The 23,918-nt window shown below is 44.5% G+C and overlaps 2 protein-coding genes across 6 annotated transcripts in view; both read left to right on the forward strand.

The window, feature by feature from the left end:
• The window catches only part of ZBED1 (zinc finger BED-type containing 1), an 11,343-nt gene extending 665 nt beyond the window's left edge, over nt 1-10,678 (forward strand). The window contains exons 2-3 of one of the 4 annotated variants that reach the window (XM_035312980.1): nt 165-191; nt 7,239-10,678. In XM_035312980.1, coding sequence (XP_035168871.1) covers nt 7,290-9,377 — 2,088 coding nt within the window. In that variant the 5' untranslated portion in view covers nt 165-191; nt 7,239-7,289 and the 3' untranslated portion in view covers nt 9,378-10,678. Of the gene's footprint in view, nt 1-164; nt 192-326; nt 1,886-2,193; nt 6,394-7,238 lie in introns of those variants that run through there. The other 3 variants (XM_035313126.1, XM_035313053.1, XM_035312904.1) reach the window with 3 other exon arrangements.
• Nucleotides 1-23,918, forward strand: part of DHRSX (dehydrogenase/reductase X-linked) — a 168,912-nt gene that overhangs the window by 658 nt on the left and 144,336 nt on the right. The window contains exon 2 of one of the 2 annotated variants that reach the window (XM_035313235.1): nt 165-191. The exons of the other annotated variant lie outside the window; for it this stretch is intronic. Coding sequence (XP_035169126.1) covers nt 165-191 — 27 coding nt within the window. The remainder of the gene's footprint in view (nt 1-164; nt 192-23,918) is intronic. 2 annotated transcript variants of the gene reach the window in all.

Raw genomic sequence — 23,918 nt, forward strand, 5'->3', positions numbered from 1 at the left:
GGCCGCCGTGCCCCGCCGGGCTCCTCCCCGCCGCCGGCCGCCCCCCGGCCGCGGGGTGTGGCGGGGGCCGGGCCGCAGCCGGAGGGCCCCGCTGCGGCTTCTCTACGTTTATTATTATTACTATTATTGTTTTTTTTTTCTTCCTTCCGGCCGCTTTGCCTCAGAGCGGGGACTGCCGGGTCCGGCCCCAGGTAAGGCGCTGTGAGGGCGGGTGGCGGTGGGGGGCTGCCCCTGCCCGGCCCCTCGCCTGCAGCCCTGGCTGTCAGGAGCCTTCTCCCAGGGACTGGGGGTTAGGTATGGCTGAGGAGCTGCGCTTTCGCTTTTTAATCTCTCTCTTTTCTTTCTTTCTTTCTTTCTTTTTTTTTTTTTCGGTTCGCAGCATGCTTAGTAATAACTCTTCCTTTTTTTCTATTTTTATTTTTTCTGTCCCGTAACATTGACAAAGGAAGCTTTGGGTTTGCCAGGAAGCGAAGATCTGAATTTCCTCTTCCCTCACATTGCTCTAGAAGAGGTTAGCGCGCTTCTGGTCTTAACAAACGGACGGCGAGCCGCACGTCCGTACGGACCCGTACGGCATCCTCGGACCTCAGCCTAAAACTCCGTAAAGTCAGTGCGTGCCTCTAACTTCCTCCGCTGAGCAGCCAGGGAGCCCCTGTGGAGCTGCTGGTAGCTTTAGTAAGAGGAACGGTGGAGGAGAAGGGAGCTGGCGTGGTGTCTGAGCAGGGAGGTGAGGCAGACAGGAGATGTTTGCAGCGAGTGTCCGGAGCAGTGGGACGAGTGAGCTGCGCACCGAGCGCGTCTGTGTGCGTTTCGTCGCACGTGGCCTCGTGGGTAGCGCTTCCTATCGTTCTCTTCACTCCTGGCAGCTCTGCAGGAGGCTGGGATTCTCCTTTCTCTTTCTCAAAATGCAGAGATAAAAAAGGGAAACAAGCAGAAGAACCCTAACGACAGAAAGGCAGATGTGCATAGAGTTTGAAGTCATCTGAGCATTTTTCTAGCATTAGTTTCTCTTGGCAGAGTAAAACCGGGTATTGTGCCTAGGGTGCGTAACACTTTCCAAGTCTTTTTCGAACCAAGAAGAAACAGCACGATGAAAATGTGACCCGAGCGTTTTGGTGCTGTTATGTTCTTGACTACTATTAAAAAAAAAAAAGTTGAATTTGGAAATGCCAGATTAAGGCAGCAAACATACCACCAAGGAAACGTCAGCTGGCCCGAGTAGGACTGGGACAGATTTGACAGAACTGGAAAGCTTTCCTTCAGTCCTGACTCGGGGTGGTTCCTTCCAAGGACAAGTAGTTTCCTCCTCGTACAGTTGTTTGTGCGCAGTTGCCTCTTGGCAGTTGCCTGCTGCCTTGCTTTGACTGGGTTTGTCTAGCCAGGGCTTCAAAAATGAGCCAGCTTGTCAACAGGAATGTTTTCACCTAGATTAGCCATGTTTTCATGCAGTAATTTCAAAATCGGGACTGCAGCGTGACAAAAAGCGAAAGTGTTTATTGCGATATGCTTAATTAAAGCTTGGATCAGTTAACTCTGCGTACTGTAAGAAGTCGCCAAGTAACTTTTCGAGGCAGGAGTCTCAAAGGCATCGAAGTGCCAGTATTTTGGGCTGCCCGTGTTTCTCTGAGGGGCTGTCCTTAGCTCTCAGAGACGCCCGCACTTGCTGGCAGCAGTAGCTGCCAGAGGATCTTCAGGGGAGAGAGGCGAAGGGAGAAGCAGGGCTGGGAAGCACTGGTGGTGTAGGGAGCCACGTCTCCCGTCCTAACTCCTCGGCCTCGATTCCCCCGTCCCAGCACCCCAGTCGTGCCGCAGCACCGGAGCAGCCCCGTCGCAGAGGTGGCACAGCGGAGGGATGGCTGGGAGCTCATCCTCGGGCTCTGTGCTGGTGAGTGAAGGCAGCGACGAGGTCTGGTGTAAACCCAGCCCGTCTGTCTCCAAGGCATGCAGTTAGTTTTCCAAGAAGAGCTTGCTTTCTAGTGCCTACCAGAGAGATTTTCAGGATTTCAATTCAGAGTAAACCAAACTAGGTCTTTTTCTCTTTACCTAAACTTCTCAAAACTTCTAAACTTCTAAAAACTTGTAAACTTCTTTGACTAAAGTCAAAGTTGTGTGCCTTTGGCACATACGCTGTAGACGTGCCTTTTAAAAGTGAGCATCTATTCTGCCGCATCTTATTGGGCTTCTTGTTTCTATAGATGGGATTCAAGAGAGCTTTTTTTTTGGGAGAGGGAAAAATTTGAGCTCTGGAGTCTAGATTAAGTGCAAAAATAATTGCTTTGAGCTGTGAACTGAAAAGATCCAGCTCTTCACTCTGAAAGCGTAGCCACCACCAGGCACTGCTCCCGATCCAGATCAGGAAACTTTTTCTGAAGTTCTGATCTTGAAGCACAAGGAAGGTGAATCCAGTGCTGGGAGGATAAGCAGGACACAATCAGCGATTGTATCGCTAAGAAAAAGCAGTGTGCAGAAATAAAGGGGAAGGGGCTATTTATGCTCCAAACGATTTTTTTTTTCCAAGCACGAATCTCATAGGCGGCGTACCTGCAGGTGGCTGGTGTAAGCTGGGTTAGCTAGTGCCATGGCGAGACCCTCTGCTGACCCGTATCGGCAGGGGTAGGCAACTCATGTAGCCCAGAACAAAAGCAGTCGCGTAGGTTACCAGGTGCGCCCGCTCACGGCAAGCACGTGGCCTCCAGTTCCTCTTCGTGGGACAGGTTCGCACTGTTCTGTTCAAATTGGGTGCATCGACCTGAAACAGGAGAGGCGACACGTCTCGTCCTCAGAGCCAACATAATCAGGCGACACAACGGAGCAGTGAGCCTCGACATACGAGGAGAACAGGGTTTGACAGACTGCTTCGTGTAGTCCTTCGGTGGCTGGACCAGCACGGGGGGCGTCCCAGTGCCACAGCGGGGAAACGTGAGGGTTTGGCTGTTAGTCTCTTTGGGGGGGGGAGAGCTAACCAACTGGAGCTTCAGCTGTTGCTTAATGCTTTACTTTTCCTCTTTGATATCTGATTATGCTCTTTGCTTATTGCTGGCAAAAACTAGTCTTTTATTTCTACAACAAATCATTGCAAGTCTGGTATTGCCTCACGTATCATTTAGTTGTTCGGTATCCAGAGAACCCTTGTTGTCTAACAAGTGTTCAGCGGACTGAACAGCTCATAGTTTCACTAGAATTTACTGTTCCGATGTTCCTTGCAATGCTTCAATTAAAAAAAAAAAAAAAAAGTCCTATTTGTATAAAGATCTCGATATAATCAGCTTTTAAAAAAGAAAACTAATGAGTGAATTGCTAAAAGATGAACTAACTTTGTGACACCAGGCTATTAACTCGGGAAATGTGGTCACTGAAAGTCATCTTACTGATGGATTACAAACAGTTTTCATGCACTAATAACTCCTTCTGCAAGTTTAAAAGCTTCTCAAGGAACTTACTTGGCATTTTTCTCTTGCCTTTTGTCTTCTGTGTATGTGGTTTGATTGAAATTTGGTAGTGGAAGACTAAATGCTGAGTGTTTTGCAGTTTGGAAGTCTTAGTAGTTAAGTTGGTATCTGCGATGTGTAGAAAACTGTCTTTGACGGAGGCGGCAGTGAGTGAAGTCCAGAAGACCGTAAAGCTGACTGATAGCCTTCTTAAAAGTGATTGAAATATCATATACATGTATTTTAATTTGCCCCAGTTTCTAGTTAATCAGTATAATAATTTGCACCACGTCTATTTATAATTGATCGTGAAATATTAATTTGAGAACATGCATCTCTTAATTTTAATTCCTGCGCTGAGGGCTCCTACTTTATATGCCTAAAGCGTAAGAACAGACTAAACAGTTCCTGCCTGCAGGCGTACCAACTCCAGGTTTTAAAACATCCAGTTCCAGAGGTGGGCAAAGAAACCATCAGGCAGGAAAGATTGATGGTAGGCAAAAATTAACTTGCACCTAATACTTAATCCCTCTTCCCACGCAGGCCCATCAGAGAGCTGTTGAGGTAGTTCTAAAAGTTAGGAAAGACAACTTTTATGGTTACCTCTGTGCCAAATGAGGCAAGGGTTCTGCCAAAGCGATACGGTGTAATTGCAGCCTGTGTCACTGCTGCGTGTGCACAAGGGGGCAGAGCGAAGGTGGCTGCGCACCTGGCGTGTCCCAACATCCAGATCCCTGCTTTCACAACCAAGTGCCTGCTTTGGACGTCGTTACTCTGCCAGTGGGGAACCGAGCTCCGTCTGCTGCCAGCACAGCACCCGTGCCCTCCGTCGTGGGGCCGAGCCTTTGGCCTCTGGCCCTGCCAACTGCAGGAGGATGAGAGTGGTCTGGGGCTGAAGAGCAGGGCTGCGGGAAGCAGCCTGGTGTACCCTGGAGCATGCCAGTAAACCTGGCCTTCCTCCTCTTCCTCCTCCTGATGCCAGCCCCAAGGCCAGCAGATGTTGAAGGGCTGTCCCCAGGCCAGCAGCGCTGGAAAGCCCCAACCCCAGAGCATGGCAGTGGTTTTGGACTGGCTGCACATGTGGGAGGAAGAGGAGGAGAAGAAGGGCAGCAGCTCCTCCGAATCCACGCTCTGTCGCGGTGTGGGTGGGAATTCAAGGGAGAAGGGCATATGTGCTTCCATAGCCTGCAGGCTTTCTGTTTGTGGGGAGGGTTTGCAGAGGACCAAAGCAGCACTGTTTTGTTACGGTGGAAGGGTAGGTGAGCTGAAGGAGAGGGCTTCTGCCAGCCGCCTGTGCGACACGCACCTCTTCCCTCAGAGCGCTCTTTTTTTTTTTTTTTTTAACCATACTGCCAGCCACACTGCACACGACTCGAGGAGAGGCAGGGATGATTAGTAGTTTACATTAGAGCTATTATGAAAAGTTGGAATTGGTTTACAGCATTACAACAAAAGCGGCGCTACACTGACATGTCCTTAACCGTGGCAATGCTACCCAGTGCCACTAGTGCCAAGTGTCAGATCTATCTAAAAATGATGGTAAAGCTGTAACATCCATAAGGGTGAAGGACTGGGGAGAGTCTGTAACGCTCCCTTGCTCTGAAATAACTTGTATTTTATCAGTCTGTGATGAACTTTTTATGGTCCCATGGGTGTCATTCTAATTTTAAATACTAAGGAGGAATCAATTCCATTATTACAGTGCCTTCCTCCTTGCTTTTAGGAACTACCATGTAATTGCAAAGGAAACTGTAAGACTTAATGAAATGCCAGGAGCCTTTATGCCTTCTCGAGATGCCGTGTCATGGAGTGAAGGGGAGGACACCAAAAGCAATAAGGACACATACTGATGGGACATACCTTGTCGATACACTGTGTGATGCTATAGCAGGGCTACGTCATTATATGTCGCACCACTTTGTCACTCAGAATCACCAGTTTTGGTGAGATTGCAGACCTTGGTGCTGTTAACATGCACATTTTTAGAAATATGCAGCGTTACTCTGTTGAATCAATAGTTTATTCTGGCAACTTAAAAAGTACTGAATGAATCACAGTAGAGGGCATATGAGTAGTCAACCCCCTGTACTCCCCCCCCAGATTAAAAAAGGTTTGCACACAGAAGTAAATCTTAAGATACCAATAGCGAAAACAAAACAACTAAAATACCTGCCCCGCACCTCTCGTGCTAAGTCTAAACCAACAGCTGTGCTTAAATAAATATATTTAGTCTTGATAAACCTGTCTTTGGTTTTTCATTCAAGCGATTCATGAAGTGCTGCAAAATACCTGCTGCGGCTCAGAGGGAAAACATCTTTTCTCGGGGATGCTTGTCAGCAGAGGAGAACATGCTGGTGGAGCTGCACCCATCAATTTTGGTGGATGCTCCCCTACAGCAAGTTTGGAAAAGCCAGATGCTTTCTTCCTCCCCCAGCCAGCTGGTCTTGCTGCCCAGGGATTCCTGAGTTTTGGCACGGAGGCAGCTCCTGATGAGCCGAGAAGAGAGCTGTCACATTGTTGTCGGGCTGGCTGCAGGAATCCTCTTTCAGTTTCTCTTCTGCTCTCTTCCCCTGGGTCTTCACAGAGGAGGTCACAGCAGTGCTGGCTGGTGGCTTCCTTCTCCCTCCCGCCCCTGGCGAAGGGCTGCTTGCTGCGGCTGGGCTGGTGTTGGGGGAGAAATGGAGAAGTGCAGTTGTGCTGCAGTTGTGCTGCTGGGTGGCTTTTAGGTACAGAGGAATAAGCTCTGGCAGGTGGCTGCCCGCGCTGTGTGCAGGGACGCGGTAGGCCTCAAATAGTACGTGCATGTGACTGTTTGCGCAAGCAGTGTTTTCCTGCACAGATATTTAGGTACAGACTGCTAAGCCTTGCCTTCTTACCATCTTCTCTAGTGTGTCGCCCCCATCCCCATGCCGACTACTTTAGTCTTTTGAGGAAAAGACGGCAAAACTATTTTCCAGCTGATGTGGTTAGTAACTTTTATTAGTGCTTTCCTGACTGCCTTTTCCTGTCATTATAATGCAGTGTTATTCCAGGAACTGAGACTGTGAACTAGCACTTCAGGAGGTTGCTTTGGTTTCTGAAAGAGAAGGACAGGAAAGGTGTCAGAGGCGTGTTGTTGATCTGCATGCAGGTTCAAATTTTGCTTCCTTTTGTTTCTGTCAGAAAACATCTTTACATTTCAGAGGAGCAGATTAATGCCATAATTTGCATCACAGCTTTCTTTCTTTCTGTCTTTCCTTTTTTTTCTTTTTTTTTTTTCTTTTTTTTCTTTTTCTAAAGCAAACCCTAGGACAGTTAGCTGGAGCTAACACAGCTTCTTTCAAAATAAACAAACAATAAAACCTTTGCTCCTTTCAGTGTCAGGTTTCATTTGAAATAAATGTTCGTAGTGAAGTTCAGAAACCCTTAGGCAAGAGGATGTTAGTTGAGCCCTAACTATAACTTGGGGGCCTAGGGGACAGGAAAATACTATAGCAAATGGTCTGGCTTGTGTGACAATAATGTGTGAACTGTGTGGCAATTGTTACACTTCCTCTACCGAGAATTATGTAATTCCAGAAACAAGATTTACTCAGATCTTCTAGCTCAGTTTCACAGCAAAATGTGCTGTATTAAAAACCTTTTTAATTTTTGACATTTTAATGGGCTTCTTGTAGGTCACACTTTCTGCAAATCTCATCTTTAAATTTGCAAATGTAATTAGTAAGGTAGGTTTCTTGATATATGTTCACAGAAACACTGATTTCACGTAGTTAAGTGTGGTCAAACTTGTGCTTTCTCATCGTATCTTTATCTTACTGCCTTTATCAGGTACTCATTAATGAGTGAAGGATCAAAAGGTGGGACGGTGGCCAAGAAGCAATGGAGAATAAAAGTTTAGAAGGTTCCCCATCAGACCTAAAGTTAGTGGCTCATCCGAGAGCAAAGAGTAAAGTGTGGAAGTACTTTGGTTTTGATACCAATGCAGAAGGATGCATATTACAGTGGAAGAAAATCTACTGCCGTATTTGCATGGCGCAGATTGCCTATTCAGGGAACACGTCCAACCTTTCCTACCACCTCGAGAAAAACCACCCCGACGAATTCTGTGAGTTTGTGAAAAGCAACACCGAGCAGATGAGGGAGGCCTTTGCTACCGCGTTTTCAAAAATCAAGCCGGAATCATCGCAGCAGGTTGTTCAAGACAGCCTCATCATGAAGACCTACCAGAACTACGAAAACAAAAAGCATCAGGAACTGACGTCTGCAGTCATCAGCTTGATCTGTGAGGGCATGTATCCTGCCTCCATTGTCGACGAGCCCACTTTCAAGGCCCTCTTGAGAACAGCTGATCCCAGGTATGAACTTCCTAGCCGGAAGTATTTTTGTACGAAAGCTATTCCTGAAAAATACAACGCCATTAGAGAAATCGTCTTAAAGGAGCTCACCGACGTTCTGTGGTGCGGCATATCCACAGACATGTGGAGGAGCGAAAACCAGAACAGGTCGTACGTAACCGTCGCGGTTCACTTTCTCAGCAGCAGTCCTTCCAACTGCCTGGCGGTTAACTCACGGTGCTTAAAAACATTTGAAGTACCGGAGGATAATACTGCAGAGACTATCACCCGAGTCCTTTACGAAACGTTCATCGAATGGGGAATCAATACAAAAGTCTTTGGTGCTACGACAGATTACAGTAAAGACATTGTGAAAGCTTGCTCTCTCCTAGATATTCCAGTGCAGATGCCTTGCTTGGGGCACACTTTCAACGCCGGAATACAACAAGCTTTTCAGCTCCCGAAGCTCTGCGGCCTCCTTGCCAGGTGCCGAAAACTGGTGGAATATTTTCAGCAGTCTACCATGGCGATGTATATGCTGAGCGAGAAGCAGAAGCAGCAGAATATTCTCCACTGCATGCTGGTGAGCGATCGCGTTTCCTGGTGGGGCAGCACGCTCGCCATGTTGCAGCGCCTCAAGGAGCAGCAGTTTGTCATTGCCGCCGTTCTCGTGGAGGACAGCAACAACCACCACCTCATGCTGGAGGCCAGCGAGTGGAACACAATCGAAGGGCTGGTGGAGCTGCTGCAGCCTTTCAAGCAGGTTGCAGAGATGATGTCTGCTTCCAAGTACCCAACGATCAGTATGGTGAAGCCACTTCTCCACATGCTTCTGAACACCACCCTGAACATCAAAGAGAACGATCTGAAAGAAATCAGCATGGCGAAGGAGGTAATAGCAAAGGAGCTGTCAACCACCTACCAGCACACCCCCGAAATAGACATGTTCCTCAACGTTGCCACTTTCCTGGATCCTCGCTACAAAAAACTGCCTTTTCTTTCAGCCTTTGAGCGGCAGCAGGTGGAAAACAGAGTGGTGGAAGAAGCAAAAAGCCTGCTGGAGAAAGTCAAAGAAAACACCTTTCGGACTGAAGAAAAGTTCTTTGCGGTTTCGGAAGAGCCCCCGGTGAAAAAAATAATTATCTCCTCCACTCCTCCTCCTACTAGTGTGATAAACAACATGCTTGCAGAGATCTTCTGCCAGACAGGAGGTGTGGAAGACCAAGAGGAATGGCATGCTCAGATTGTTGAGGAGTTGAGCAACTTTAAGTCACAAAAGGTCCTTGGTTTGAATGAAGACCCGCTAAAGTGGTGGTCTGACAGACTAGCGCTGTTTCCAGTTTTACCAAAGGTTCTCCAAAAATACTGGTGTATTCTGGCCACAAGGGTCTTTCCCGAACGCCTTTTTGGTTCTTCTGCTAACGTTGTCAGTGCAAAGAGAAACCGGTTAGCCCCAGCACACGTGGACGAGCAGATCTTTTTGTACGAAAACACTCGGAATGGGTCCGAGGCAGAACCAGAGGATGAAGACGAAGGAGAATGGGGTTTGGAGCAGGAACAGATTTTTAATTTAAATGACTCGGTAAACGTGAACAACAATTTCTTTAATATCCGAGACAGTGGGTTTGTTTAACAGGACTACTGTGGTACATTTAATAACAAAGAAAAAGGTATTTGTCTTAAGTTACCAAAAAAACTTCTGTTTATGCTATGAATGCTGTAAATATTGAACAGTTGTAACAAACTTGATTTAGCTTCCATTGTCTATGTTTCTCCCACTGTCTTAAAACATGAATGAGTTGTGATTAAACAGCACTGAAATGAATGAGGAAATAAATGCTACAAAGACCGTGATTTCTGACTGTGGCCCAGATCTCAGAGGGCACTTAGCCATGTGCTTCCTTTCCGCTGGCTTCAGTGGGAGAGAAACACATGCTTATGTGCTGCCTGTAATGAAAATATTTTTCCTGAATCAAGACCCTGAGCGAGGGACTTTTTAAGTTCTATGCCTCCAATTATAAATCCCACGTGACTTAGGGCGTTAGCTTTAAATTTTGGTTTTAAAATGTTATTCTTAAATTCCACAAATCAGAGCAGCAAAGACTTTTAGAGTATGTCGATGCTATAGAATGAAAAAAAGATCTTGAGCCTGATTTTCTTTTTCACTACCTCATATCTTAGGCCTGGTCTGTGCTAGATAAGGTCAGCTGGTGTAATTCTGTCACTTAGGGGACTATGTTACTATTTTCACCGGTGTCGCTCTGGCATAGGCCGTAGTGTGGATGCACCTACACTGGAGCAATTTATTCGGCTTTCCAGTGCAATATAAATGGTATAAATGCTTCCAAACTAGTACTGCTGTGTCCACATCGGTCGGGTTTTACCGTGGAGCTGTCGTAGCTAAATGGCAAAACCCCTTTTTGTCCGGACAAGCCCTGGCGGTAGCACGCGGGGTGCGGGCGGGTGGCGGCCTACACCCGGGGAGCAGAGCAGCGAAGGCAGGAGGCGTGCCAGGGCCACGGGTCTAACTCTGCGTGCGTGTGTTATACAGTGCTTAACCTCTTAATTTAAGTGGGCACTTTGCCCAAGGTAGCTAGGAAGTTTTGTTGGTGAGAAAAGCAGAATAAAAAGCTTTAATAATTATGTAAATATATTTAAAAGAGGGCGACCCCTCTGTTTCCCTACACGCATCCAGTGAGTCTTTAGGATTGTTTCTTGTTACGTTAGCACTTAAAAAGTTTTTTTTTTTTTTTTTTTTCTCCTGTCTCTTTTTTTGTTTGAGTTTGTAGGGTGGACTTTAGTCTGGTCCAGTCAAATGTTTGAGTACTGTTTCCGATTAGTTGTTGTGTATTGCAATTGTTTCCTTTGTGTCTCTATGCCTAAAAGTTTTCAGCCCTTTTGAGAACTTGGTAAAAAAAAAAACAAAAAAAAAAACAACCAAAACTCCACATTTCTTAGGAAATACTACAAGTCAATAATACGATGCTAGTTCACGTGTAGCAGAGTGGGATGGCAGCCAGCATTTCTCTGTGCGGTGTGGAGGAGGGATCCTGTCGCTGCCCAGTGACGGTCAAGGGTTGATTTTTTTTTGTGGCGGGCATCTCACCCCCCACTCAAAATAATCCAGTTGTTCTGGGAGGGTCACTCTCACCCACTCTTATGCCTTCCCATCTGTCCATAAAGGAGTCAAAAAAATTAAGTGAGGCAAATTCTGGAGCTCTCTGCCCAGCTGCGAAGAGTAGACTCCGACCTGCTCCCTGGCGGTGGTCTCGATGACCCTGCCGCTAGAAACGTGCGAGGTGTGTAGGGGTGGGAAAGGCCACAGCTGATCTAGCACGTTTGTGTAAGGATGGCCTTTCTGGAGAGAGGCCAGTGGAAGACAGGTCGTAACTGTTACTGGGGAAGAAGTCTTGATTTTGTTGTCCCCTTGGCATCCACTGACTTGTAGAGAGGACCTGGCCAGAAGGAATACATGAAAATGGGAATGATGCTGGAATTGAATATGCTACCAAACCACTTGTTTATGTACTGGTTGGGTAGTTTTTGCAGGTGTCAGACCTCTGTGTGTGGCAGGAAGGGGTGTGTGGATGCGCTGCAGAGGTGGATTGTGATTGCCCAAGATGCAGCACAAAGGCTCGGCGCGACAGACCCGTAGGCTGTCCACGAGAGCCTCAAAGTTGAGTCGAGGAAGGGAGCAAGGTGCAGAAATGGTTTTAAGGCCCCGTGAGTGCCCGGCATGCCCATCTTCACCCGCACCGGCCGCCAGGGAGCTGCAGGATGCCAGCATGAGGCATGTGCATCGCCCTCGATGCCAGGGGCTGCAGGACGAGCCTGGGGCAGTGCCTCATCCTCCTGGGGTGGAAAGTACACAGCGAGGCTTATGGCTTGGCTCCCTCCTCGCCCAGCTGTGCCGAGAGCAGTGCGATGCACTGTTCTCTCCCTCCTAGCTTCCCTTAGTTATATAGATATTTTTTTTGGTATCCAAAATAAAGCCGTAGTGGGTCCACCCCCCCCCCCCCCCCCCCCCCCCCACAAAACCCGGGGGGGGGAGGGGGAAAACAAAGCCATTGTTAGTTCTACCCGTTGTTTGTGAGATTTCTATTTAATGTTCTAAGCTTGGAATATTGTTAAATAAACCAGAAAAATAAGTTAGTTACTAGAGTATTTGTCTGATGTGTGTTCGTATCTGCAGCACTTTATGACTTTGAACTCTTCCACAATGAGGGGAGGTTATATTCTAAGGTTTTGAAGCTATGCATTTATTTTCCTTTTGATCCTGTAAGTTATTAAAAAAAAAAGCAAAAAAAAAAAGCTGTATAAATCTTTTGGATTAAAAAAATATGACAATGAAAAATGTCAGAAGTTTAGACAGTTTCTCTTGCTTAAATACGTGTGGTGTTTTTCATTTAACAATATATTTTTCTGTTGTTTGGTTGGGTGGAGAAACCAAGTTGCAGAGCTATTTTAAATATTGCTACAACAGGAGTTAAGTTGTTATTGCCAAGGGTGGACCCAGGATGCATTTCCAAATTATGCTATTAAGTCAGATTTATGTTCATGTTTCTTGACAGCTAATTTGAATCCACAGTCTGATGTTTCCATTTCTTTCTGGTACAGCTGAGACATCTTTTTGGAGGGGCAATAGATAAACTTCAACTTTTGTGTACTGTCATGCTGGAAAAGTGACTTTTTCAATATGCTTTCAAAATGCATACTTTAAGTCGAAGAGGAAATACCTGTTGGCACAGCTACGTGTTCCCAATTCAGGGTTAAAACTCGAGGGGTTAGGTGCGGGTTCTTGTGACCAACAACGTCACTAGAAGGAGTTTTCTTGAATGACCAGTCTTGAAAGGCATTTCACCTTTGTACCACAAGGATTTATGACAAAGCCAAAAGGAACACACAGAACCAAACTGAGGTTGAAAAGGTGATTTTTTCCAGCAAATCGTATTAGAGTTTCCTTAGTTTAAGTAAGGACATAAAATTTTGGATTATTTGCAGAAAGGGCACATTAATTTAAGTTTCTGTTGCAGCAACATATCAAGGATCTTGCTGAAATTAGGGCTTCGTCTTGCCAAGTCTCCTTAATAAAACATTTCCTGCCCCCAAGTGAATACCTTAAAAAAACCTTTCAGAGCAGGGGAGCTGGAGATACCTGCAATCGTCTTCCCGTTTCGCAGTACGTTCACGTTCATTTCACCCAGTGAAGAAGAGCTTGGCTGTGGGAGGAGGCAGTGTTGCTGCCCCCACCCCCACAACCTGCTGCCACCAACCTGACAGAAACAAGAAGAAACACAACACATGTAGCACACGGTTCTCTGTCATTTTTAATACTCCAGGAATCTGATGATGCTGGTCTGCTTGTTATAAAGTGGGAAGTTTTCCTTTACTTAATATCAACACTGCCCCATTAGCTGCACAGGAGCATTTGCATGCAGGCAGGAAAATGAAAAGCAAAAGAAACCGATACTGATTGTCTGGTTGCAATGCTTTGTAGGACCCCTGACGGCGTAGGAGTTAGATGTAGTTCTGCATGGCTTTGTCCTTTCCATGTCAAGGCTGAAAAAGAAGGGGCTGGTTGAGGACATCGTTTCGGAAGGAGAGGACGTGTGGATTTTAACACACAAGTCGTGTATTTTACATATTCCATGACAGTTGGGTAAAGCATGATTTTTTTGTAGGAAAAATCACATTTTCATCTCTGCACACCTTACTCGTGTCTGGTCTCCATGTCTATATGTGCCTCTTGGAGGATAGACTCCTGAAGAGCGTGGCCTGGCTCTATTGGCACAGGCTGTCTTCTTGGTATGCTGGGAAGACTTTTGTGCTCCTGCGGGGGGGGGGGGGGGCGGGGGGGGGGGGGGGGGGTTAGGTTTTGTAGCTGTTATTTTTTTTTTTTTCCTTTTTTTTTTTTCTGTTTTGTTTTTGTTTTTGCAGGCCAAGACTGAATGGTCTGTGGCCATATTTCCTCCAAACTACTGGTCGTCTGCTATATTCAAGATGTGTTTGTGTTTTTAGGAGATGTAGGGAAATTACAGACACTTTTTATTCTTTTAATAAAATTACTATTTGGTGCTGTAGATAGAAGTTAACGATACAATGCAATTTTATGACTGCCTTAAAAGCACATCGGTAGAGCCCTCCTGAAGACTTCATAGTTTTGAAATTGGAATTTCAAGACATCCCTGCAGTTGCTGTGTAATTTTCCATAAAAAGCATTTCCTTTAGGTTGAACAATAAAGATCGATTAAATAGATTTGTACTGTTTCTACAGTCATTCTCAGTGCTGCTGGAGTTGGGTTAAAATGCTACAAAGGAATTAAGTTTACCATGAAAAGACAAAGCACTGTCTTTCAGCCTAGCATGTATTTTAAAAACTTCTTCACTGATAAAATTTGATTGGGATCTTTTAAAAATTATAAAGGCTGTTGCAGAAACTGTTTTCAAATGAGATGTCCTCAGACTCTGAAACATTAATATTACAAATTTTGAGCGTTTATATTGACATTTCCGTGCAGGGTGCTATTGATTTACCTTGCTGCTGGAAGAAAAGGTTACTGCTCAAAAGAGCGATGCTTCCATCTGCCATGCTTTGAAGAGGCAATCAGACGTAGCTCTGGCATTTTGCTCAGAGAATTTGGAGAGGCTATTGCCTGCTGCCTGTGGATGCTGCTTTCCGTGCCTTACAGCTGGTACTTATTTCCAATGACTTCAAGCCCCCAATGTATCTTTCTTATGCTCCTCTGCCTCTGTTCCGGCTGTGTACAGGAGGCGCGCAGAGGCGTGCGGCCAGTGGCGGATCTATTTCATTTCCACTTCGAACACGTGCTGCTTTAGCGGCCTGTTCTTGTGCAGGAATTCACTTACATTGGTGCAGAGCAAAGCTGCAGTTCCTCATTGATAGATCTTTTGGGGATAACATTTGCAGTGGTTTTACTGTTACAGACACTGTGGCCAGAGGCAGACATACATTCAACTGTCTGAAGCAGGTCTGGACATTTTTAAGGACACCAGAGGCAGGAGAAGATAATTTTATTTGAAAATAAGTAAGAAATGTTGCCTTTATTAACACTCTTAGGTAGAACACTAATTAAAATGCACCCATAAATGTTTGTGATAGTATTACGGTTTATCTAGCTACATCCGTAGAGAATGAACACCCTTGGCTTACTGAGTGCACTGAAAGTCTTTCTGTATGTGTCCATAGCAGCATGTGCACAATGTCACGTTGAACTGTGATTCCCGAAGCATTGCAGAATAAGGTTATTATATTTTTTTAGTAGTATCTTGCGTATGATTTTCTCAATATGTTATTTCCCCCAAATACTTGCAATCATGAATGAGAAATTCATCTTTTATTTCTTCTGATGGATGCTGATTTGCTTTTAAATTTTACACATTTTGTATCCCAGTGTTTTGCTCTGCTTTTATAGGCACCATGACTGAAAGGGCTTAAATCTCTGTTTTCATTGGTGTGCTTTTTCTCATGAGTCATTGGTGAGGTTTACAGTGGTAGGATTTTAGAGTCCTAACAAGTACAGTGTCAGGTCAGTGTCAGGAAATCTCATGCCAGAAACATCCAGCCCCACATCAGAAATGATGTGTTCCAAACCAAATTTTTATTTTCTCAAATGTAGTTTTCTGATGTGTGTATGTGAGAGAGAGAGTGAAAAATAAAGTTCTTGTACAAACAGTGCCCTGTTCTGTTTTATGGGTGCCAGCCGAGTTTGCTCTGAGTTGGTGTGATGGGCACACTGAGTGGTTTAGCCCCAGGTTTGTGTTTCTTGAGCACACAGCAGAACATAGATAAGAGAATTTAATCACAACTGAATCTAAAAAACTCAATTGCTGCATTAATGAGAACAAATAGGAAGTGGGTGCGTTTTGCAATTTTGAGAAGTAAAGCAGTTCTCTTTCATTGAGCTACATGTCAGAGCCGTAGCGTTACTCCACACACGTCAGTTGCTCTCTTTTATTACACTTTGCCTCATGAGAGCTTGTAAGGAAACTGTCTTTACTCATTCTGTGTTTCTGTTCACGCAGATCCTCTGAAATTGTGACAACATGAAAAATATGAAATCACTAATCTGCTCATAATCTGCCATTTCAGACCTGCATAAAACAAATGCTTTGCACACTTCTTGGTGTTTTCATGTTGCTGGCCATGAGCTCTGCCATCTCTGAGCACTGCTCTCTGCAATGGCAACAGAGGGTTTTAAGGAAGAAGATAGGGGGGAGCAAGGGAAGAACAATTTCTTGTTAAAATCAGTTGTTTAGTAGCTGAAAGCCCAGGGTGAAATGGCTGTTTCCAAGTGATACTTTGACACAGCTTCCCTGGTCGACCAAAGAGATGTATTCCCAGGCATCACATCAGAGACCTCGCTGCTGGTGATAAATCTGGGTTGATAAACTGCGCTGAGCCTGTTGTGTGCAGTCTCTATATTTTCTTGTCTCTCTTTTATAAAGTCCTGTTTTATTTCTTACGCAGTGAGCATGAACATTAGTGCTAGGGCTTGCTGTACAACACTTGTATACAAAATACAGGAGTAGAAAAATATTATCTACATACTTTTAAGACATGGTAAAAGTGGGTGGAAGTTCACGCACATTATATGTGGTTTTCCAACTGTTTTGCATGAGCAGTAGGATGAGGATGATACTGAGCTTACCCTGTTACGTAGCGTTATGGGGGGAGGAATGGCATTGCTGCTGGGAGAGTTCTGCATGCCCGGCCAGAGGTATGAGGTGGGAAAAAGCGACCTTGTGCGTGTGGTGCCTCGAAGTGTGGAGCAATCCTCAGGTGAATTTAAGGTGCTCGGATTGTCTGGGTCTTTGGTAGCCTTACAAACAAAACCACCACCTTTTTCATGCCCTGCGCTTCCCGCCCCACCTCCCCTTTGTTCCTTCGGTGATATTCGGCTGATGGTAAGATTGCAAAGATCTTCCTGGAGAGGGAAATTCACAGCAAGGAGGAGAAACTATTTGTCAGTTGTTAAGAGTATTGCATACACTCTTTGTGCCTTTTTTTTGGCAAAGTATATTAGAGTTGATGGAAGATAATTTATTTATTTTTATTTTTAACCCAGAGGCAGGATCTGAAGTAGCTTGTAGTACGTGTAGACTGGTAAATTCTTCCTCCAGTGACTGGTTCAGCTCAGTCTGCAACTTTTGGTCTGGTGGCTATGCTTCTTCAGGCTGTTTAGGACATTTGCTACGCTCTGCAGAGGGGATACAGATTCCTCCGTCATGTTTTTGCTGTGTTTTTGTGTTTCTGGGGCTGCTTTCTGGTCTGCACTTGCTTGAAGGAAGGAGATGGGTCAGGGCGTTTCCCATGATGCTATTCCTGCCTTCTCAGAAGAGGATCGGGCAGATAACAGCACTGTTGGTGATCAGTTTGCAAGCTCCAAGGCTACAAATGATTCATTCTTTCATATTCATTCTGAGGCTAAGATCAAGATGTTGCACAATGTGGCCTAAAAACTACTTCCAACCCTTGGCATTTCAGAAAACGTATCTCCTGGAGTTAGGTGTGCAAATAGAGATTTAGGGATTTAATCCTTAAAGCAATCCATCTGTATGCTCTGCCTATGAACCACTTAAAATACTTGCTTCCCAGGTGTATCTCTCTTTAAATATCTTTTAAGTAATGGTAGTTTGATGTAGGTTTTGTATGTAGTGCTTTTTTAGATACAAAACCCAATAGGAAATGGGCGATCTTTAAGGTCCCTTCCAACCCAAAGGATTCTGTGATTTTAAGGCATATAGGGAAAAATCTGAATAGTATGGGGGGAGGGTTGGGTGTCTGCGTAATGCTTAGCAGCTAAAGCACAGTGAGATTTCAAAGCTAGGCAAAGCATCACGTTTGTGCTAGTGGGGCATTTTGGTGTAAAGATGGGCAGATGGTATCTTGCAAAGGACAGTAAAGTGCTAAGCTGCGTAAATTCCCTGTTGCAGCATCACTTCTTTCTGTTTCCGTTCTGATTATATACTTCTTTTTTCCTCCTCCGTCTTTTCCTTATGGTGCTATTTAATATTTCTCATTTAGAGTTAGTTGGCTATGGTTCTCTGAGCTTCACTCAGAATTTCTAGGTCTCCCCCATCCTCTTTGTTCTTGTGTGAGACTTACATGACCATTGCTATCATGTCAGCCCTAAGCCATTGGACGTGATACTTCACCCCAAGCATTAGCCAGTTAGGTAGTTGGGCAGTAACTTGGTGTCTCTTATTTTGGGGGGCTGTTTGGGGTAGGGTCTGCTCATTTGGGTAGTAGAGAAAACTTGGTTAGCATTAAGCTAATGCTGCAACTCAAAACCAAACCAAAGCAAACTAAACCAAACTATGAAGTGCAGTTGATCTGTAGCACCGTGGGAAGGGTTGTTCTCCAGCTTCCATCCACCACATACCGGCTGGAGGCACCAGAGGTTGTGGAAGCACAGCTGGGGCCTGTGGAGGCTTGCGGTGGGGGCAGCGGCGTGGGTGGGGGTCTGCAGTCACACAAGGGCTTCGTGCGGATTCCAGCAAGAGTCTGCCTGTGTGGGACAAGTTGCACAATCAGAAATCTTAGTTGGCGTAGATGTGAGCGCTGAAGCAGCCCAGTAAAGTTTTGCAAGGCCGGAAGACAGAAGGAAATGGCTGCAAACCCATGGTGCTATTCTTAGAGATCCTTCTGTAGTCGAACCGTAACACAGCAGCTTATTTGCAGCATTCAGATGCTGTCCCCTCCCTGGAAAGGAAGGGAATGGGTAAGTCCTTTACCTGGGCTCGGGCACCCAGGGCTGGAGTAATACCAAAGTTATGTGGGCACTGACGTGAAATTCGTGGTTCAGATCGGTTATGATGCAGCTTTTAACACACTGAATAAATAGGGCCTTAAGGAATATTTTGATATCTTTGTTACTAGGATTATGGGGTTTTTCCTTGCCTTGCAGACAGAACAGGATTCAAGATGTGGGCAGTTATGGAGTAAAAATGTAATAATTACACGTACGTGTCCCCCTTCCCCCCTGCCATTTTTGGAAATTGGGTGTTCTCGGTTTCAAGCTTTCCATCCTTGCAGTTTCTAAATTACAGATACAGTTACTGACACTGATTTTTGGTTTGTGGCTTTATCATAGTGTTTGAAATTAAAGCTACCGTCTCGGTGCAGCAGAGCAATGTTTAAATGGGGTTATCATCAACAAGAGAAAAATAACTGAAAGCTACAATTCCTGAAACAAATAATCAGGAAAAAAAAAAAAAAAGAAAGTACAACAATAGTGTTTGCATTCCTTTCATTGTATTTGTGCTCTGCTAGGAGAAGTTTGATACCTCACAGAAAATTGTTTGAGCAAGAAAATTACAAATCCCTTCCCACCCAAAATGCACCCAGGGTTGTGTACTGCTGAGCACAGAGGGTGGCTCTGGTGTGATTCTGCTTTTTGTGGTGTTACTATTTTCTGGTAGAGTATGCTTTCTGAGACACGGAAGTTTCACTGTCTGAGCGAATGTCTAAACATGATTGTTAACATTGCTCAATACTTAAATGAGCCTGAAGAAAAAAAAAAAAAAGAAAAAAAAAAGGAAACTAGGAAACTTGGACCTAAAAAAATGCACTGAAGTTGTGTCTAAAAGATGATTTTGAAGGAACAGTTAGAAACATTTTTTTTTTAATTATTATTTTTGATTCATTGGTACCGTGGTGATGTAACTAAACACCCCTAAACTATATGAGGAAATAGCTCACCTCCTATCACGTCTGCACTGAGTTGTCTTCAGTGAGGGCGTGTTAGCTTTGAGGGTGTGATACAGCTAAGTCCCACCGGATTAAAACAAAACTCGGTCACCTCCTGACCTTGGATCTCCAGCCTGTGTTTCTCACTCACACCAACCAGGGATTGAAGTTAATGAGCCTTATGAGTGTTCAATGAGTTCGGGATTAAGTTTTTAATCTACTACGGAGTTTCTAAATGGAGTGCTCCGGGCAGTGGTTTGATTGCCACCTACAGCTGCCCAGGTGTGGTGTGCTGCAGCAAAAGGCGATGGATGCTTCATGCTGGGAATTTGTACTGAAGCAGTGGATATAAGGCCTTGTACACTGAGTACTTTAGAAAGCCAAATGCTCTCTGCCCTAAGCAGATTATTTTTAAAACAAAACCAGACAGTTCCCTGTAACAGTATTTTAACAATCATGTCAACTGGTCCTGGCTAAGGAAATTATTAATCAGTTGGAGTCAAAACCTGGTTCTTTGAAAAAAGTTCAGTGGTATTATTGCAACTGGCTTATAAAGGATGTCACGGTCTACGTATTACACAGAATGAAAGTGACTTTCTAAGTATAAATATAACATTACTGGCGCTACACTTTTTGCAAGCCGGGACTGACAGAGTGAAGAGACGAATTTGTAATTTTTTTAGTGAACGTATCACAGTTTGAATGCCTTCAGAGCAGTAAGTCGTAGATTTTTGGTAACTGCATATGACATGAAGGACTGAAAATTGAACACTTGTGCTATGAAATATATCTCACAGCAGATATACAAGTGCTTTTCGGAAGTATTTTTCCAAAGTAACATATTGTTGATGAATAAAGTCATCCAGTGTGAATACAGATGTCATCTAATCTTCTGCCTGTTAGAGTACTTTCGTGCTAATTAATGTCTGCACCTATGTGCCAGTCTTACTTTTGCATTCATAACTGGATTCACTGCATTACACGGCATGTGATTTTAACGTAAAATAGTCTGCTTAAAATTATCAGGAAAAAGGTCAAGAAATGCAAAATCTGAGTTATCTCGATGGTGTTGTACTTCCCAATTATATGACACAGATATTTAAAGAGCAACTAACCCAACTCAGAAGCCAGTTTAAAAAGTTGTATATGCTGTCATCGGTAACATAAGATGAGCATCTTGTAGCAGCTGGAGTTCTTTGTACTCATTTTTAGACACATAATTTTATTCCATCTGTATTTTTACATGGGCTCTTTTCGTCAGCTAGTCTTTTTATTTATTTATTTATTTATTTTCATTATATGAAGTCATCCAGCACTGCAGGGAGGGAGAAAAGGAATATTTTCAGATACAGACAAGTGAGCGTAAAACAATGAAATAGGCGGGCAACATTTTAGCATGGATTTTAGCTTGAGCATGCCCATTAGAGTTATCCTACAGTGACATACATTCTTACTTGTCTATGCACTAATTTAGTGATTTCTATTGGGATTTTTACTGTTAAGTGTAATATATATCCATCTCCACCGTCCACCTCCATTTGCTAATTGAAACCAGTCACAAAATATTCCAGTGACATACAATTGAAAAGCATGATTTTTTTAGTCTTCTAATCCAATTTTGTCTTTTTCTTCTTTAAAAAAAAGTATATATATTTTTGTATACATATGTATGTATATATATGTACACACATATATGAACATAATTCTGATACGGTGATAAATGGCTGTCTGCAGTGTATCTGCAGAAGTAATCTGCTGCTTCCAAATGAATTGGGGTGTGTTGAAGTCAGGCTGGAGTGTCCTCCTCTGGACACTGGTGGAGGAGATGCTGAGATCTCCTCCTGTCTGCTCCTGGTGAGGCTGGAGAAGGGCCCTTACCCTCTGGAAAAGCGTCATTGCTGTTGAAGGAGGGTAGGTGATGTGGCTGGAGAGTTGTTCTGCGTATCCTCTTCATATTACCCATGATAATGTCTAGTTCTATTTAGTTGTAACAAATTTGGCTTTATCCAAATGCAGATCTTTTCCTGGGTTGAACACACATGGGTCCTGCTCTGCTTTGCACAGGGTCGACCCCTGGGTGCTACTGTGCCTGACAAAGCACCCCTGGTATAGGTACTGCGTGTATTAGCAGGACAGCACTTGCAGAAGATCAGCCTGTCAGTAAAACACTGCTTCTCTGTCTCCCCAGGCAAAAACAGGAATACCAGTAGCAGTGCACAGAGCACAGGCGGCCACAAAGTGCTGCAGGAGGCAGGCATGTTAGCCAGAGCTGTGGTGGGCCTGTGGGTGCTGGTGGCACAGAGCAAAGCTGTGGTAACCCTCAGTGCTGCCCCTTTTCCTCCGTGGAAAATGTCAAAAGACACGTGGAAGGGTCCTGGTCGCTGCTGCTCCAGCTTGTGGAGGAGGGAGGGCCTCGCTTTGCTCTCACAGTGGATGGCTGCTTGCCTTTTGCCCTGTGTGGGACTGCAGGGAAGCCCCTCTGGAAGGCTGAGCGGCCGTGGGCCGCCTGCTGTGACGGGGGACGTAAGGCTGGCATCTCGAGCCACCACTGTGCTGGGGACACGAGCACTCCTGCACAGCGTCAGGCCTGTGTTTGAAATGCAGGCATCCTGTGTTCGTGGAAAAAGCCCTAGAGAGAAAAATATTGGAAACAGCAGAGAGCTGCCGAACAAGCCAGTGCAAGCTCTTAGTCTTTTGTTCTTCCAGATTTTTTTTTTCCCTGACGCTTAAAGTATTAAATTGCTTTATGCTTCTAACAAAAAAAAAAAAAAAAAAAAAGCCTTATTCAAATGATTTTAATTATTGAGCATCAAACAGAAGTTAGATGCAGGTGTACCTTTTTGCTGTTTAATGTGAGACGGTAGCACGAGTGCTGCAGACAGCGGCTGTATCTCGTCTGTCCTTTGAGGGGTGGCTCCGCTAGATCAGCCAGCTGTCAGCCTTGCGTGATGAAGGGGCTGTGAGACCTGTCAGAATAAGCAAAGTATCATTTCCTCATAAAATGAAAAAGAAAAAGGAATCTCTCCGTGGAAGGCTGCGTCACGCCCAGATATTTAACACAAAGCAAGCAGTTGCAGGGCCATTTGGTTTGGGGTGGATCCATGCCTCGGTTGAAATGGAGAGATCGGGTACTTCCAGGGTGAGATGACAGCCGGGCTAGGCAGAGCGTAGGGTCCTGGAAACAGGGGCTGGGAGGTTTTTGTCCACAAGGTCACATAGCTCTGTAAGATATGCACTTTTCCTTTAAAATTTGGGAAAGCTATTTATAGGAGGTAATTAAGTGGAGGGTTAAAAATAGGATGTTGTGTCATGCTCCCGGAGCATTATCAATAATGGGACTCATTTTGTGAACGGTTGCATTTCTTTGGAGTAGCATGTGATACTCTCTAATTGCAAAATTAATAACAGGTAATGATACTATAGAAAGATTGCTTCTTATACTGAGGCATACTTCAAGAGCTTTTAATCTGTGTAGTAACTCAGTGTATTAAAAATCTTTGACAATTTTGATGAAGAGCAATTATAGAGCATACACCGTAGCTGCTTTTTGAAGTTAACTAATTCCCTGAGTCCCGTAGATCTGCATTAGATTAATGGCCTATAAAAATTTCATTTGAAAATAAGTTTTTCATGGAGGAATAAAAATGTCTAATTCCTTATGAAATCTTTCACAACAACTATCTCTCTCTACTGCAAAGCAGGTACCTTCCTCGTGAAAACTTTGGTACGTATTTCATGAGGAATAAGAAGGAAATTGAAAGAAAATGCATGAGGATGAGATCACTTCAGTGTGCATCAAGAAAGAGGACAAGAGTCTGTAAGGAAATAACTCTTTTCCCAGAACAAAACTATTGTGAGAGAATAGGCAGTTATACATAGTAGAGGTGAGACCTTTGTGTCTTTGGACTTCTGTACTCCATTTGAAACTCTTGACCTGCTCATGTTATCAAAGAAGTGAAAAATGAATAAAATTCCATCTTTGGAAAATGAGTGTTACAGTTGTCTTGAAGACAAAAAATATGCATGTCACTTGTACCTTCTCATTCCAAGTTAGAACTTCTTTTTAAGCAGTTTTGTGTAAAGAAAACTGCCACATCCAGAGGTTCAGGAGGCTGCAATTAAACTCCCATCTAAAAGAATAGTTCTCTTTTAAAAAACAAAACAAAACATGCAAAGGTATCTATTCCATCACTGACTAGTGCTTCTGGAGGCAGGGTGGTGGCCCTGGGCAGGCTGAGCAACACACAGCCATGGCCAGGAGCTCTGCTGTCCTCAGGGCCACCATTTTGGGTGCGTACGTGGAAGGCCGAGGGGATGTCCAAATGGGTGATGTTCTGAGGACAGCCTTAAGCACTGTTGGGACTCCTCACTGGGTGTGGGCTGGCCAAAGGAACAAATACATTATCCAGGAGCTGGTTAAAAGAACGTGGAAACAATGCTCAGGAAAGTACGGCTGAGAGGGAG

Source organism: Oxyura jamaicensis, chromosome 1 (genome assembly GCF_011077185.1).
Source record: "Oxyura jamaicensis isolate SHBP4307 breed ruddy duck chromosome 1, BPBGC_Ojam_1.0, whole genome shotgun sequence".
Taxonomy (NCBI): domain Eukaryota; kingdom Metazoa; phylum Chordata; class Aves; order Anseriformes; family Anatidae; genus Oxyura; species Oxyura jamaicensis.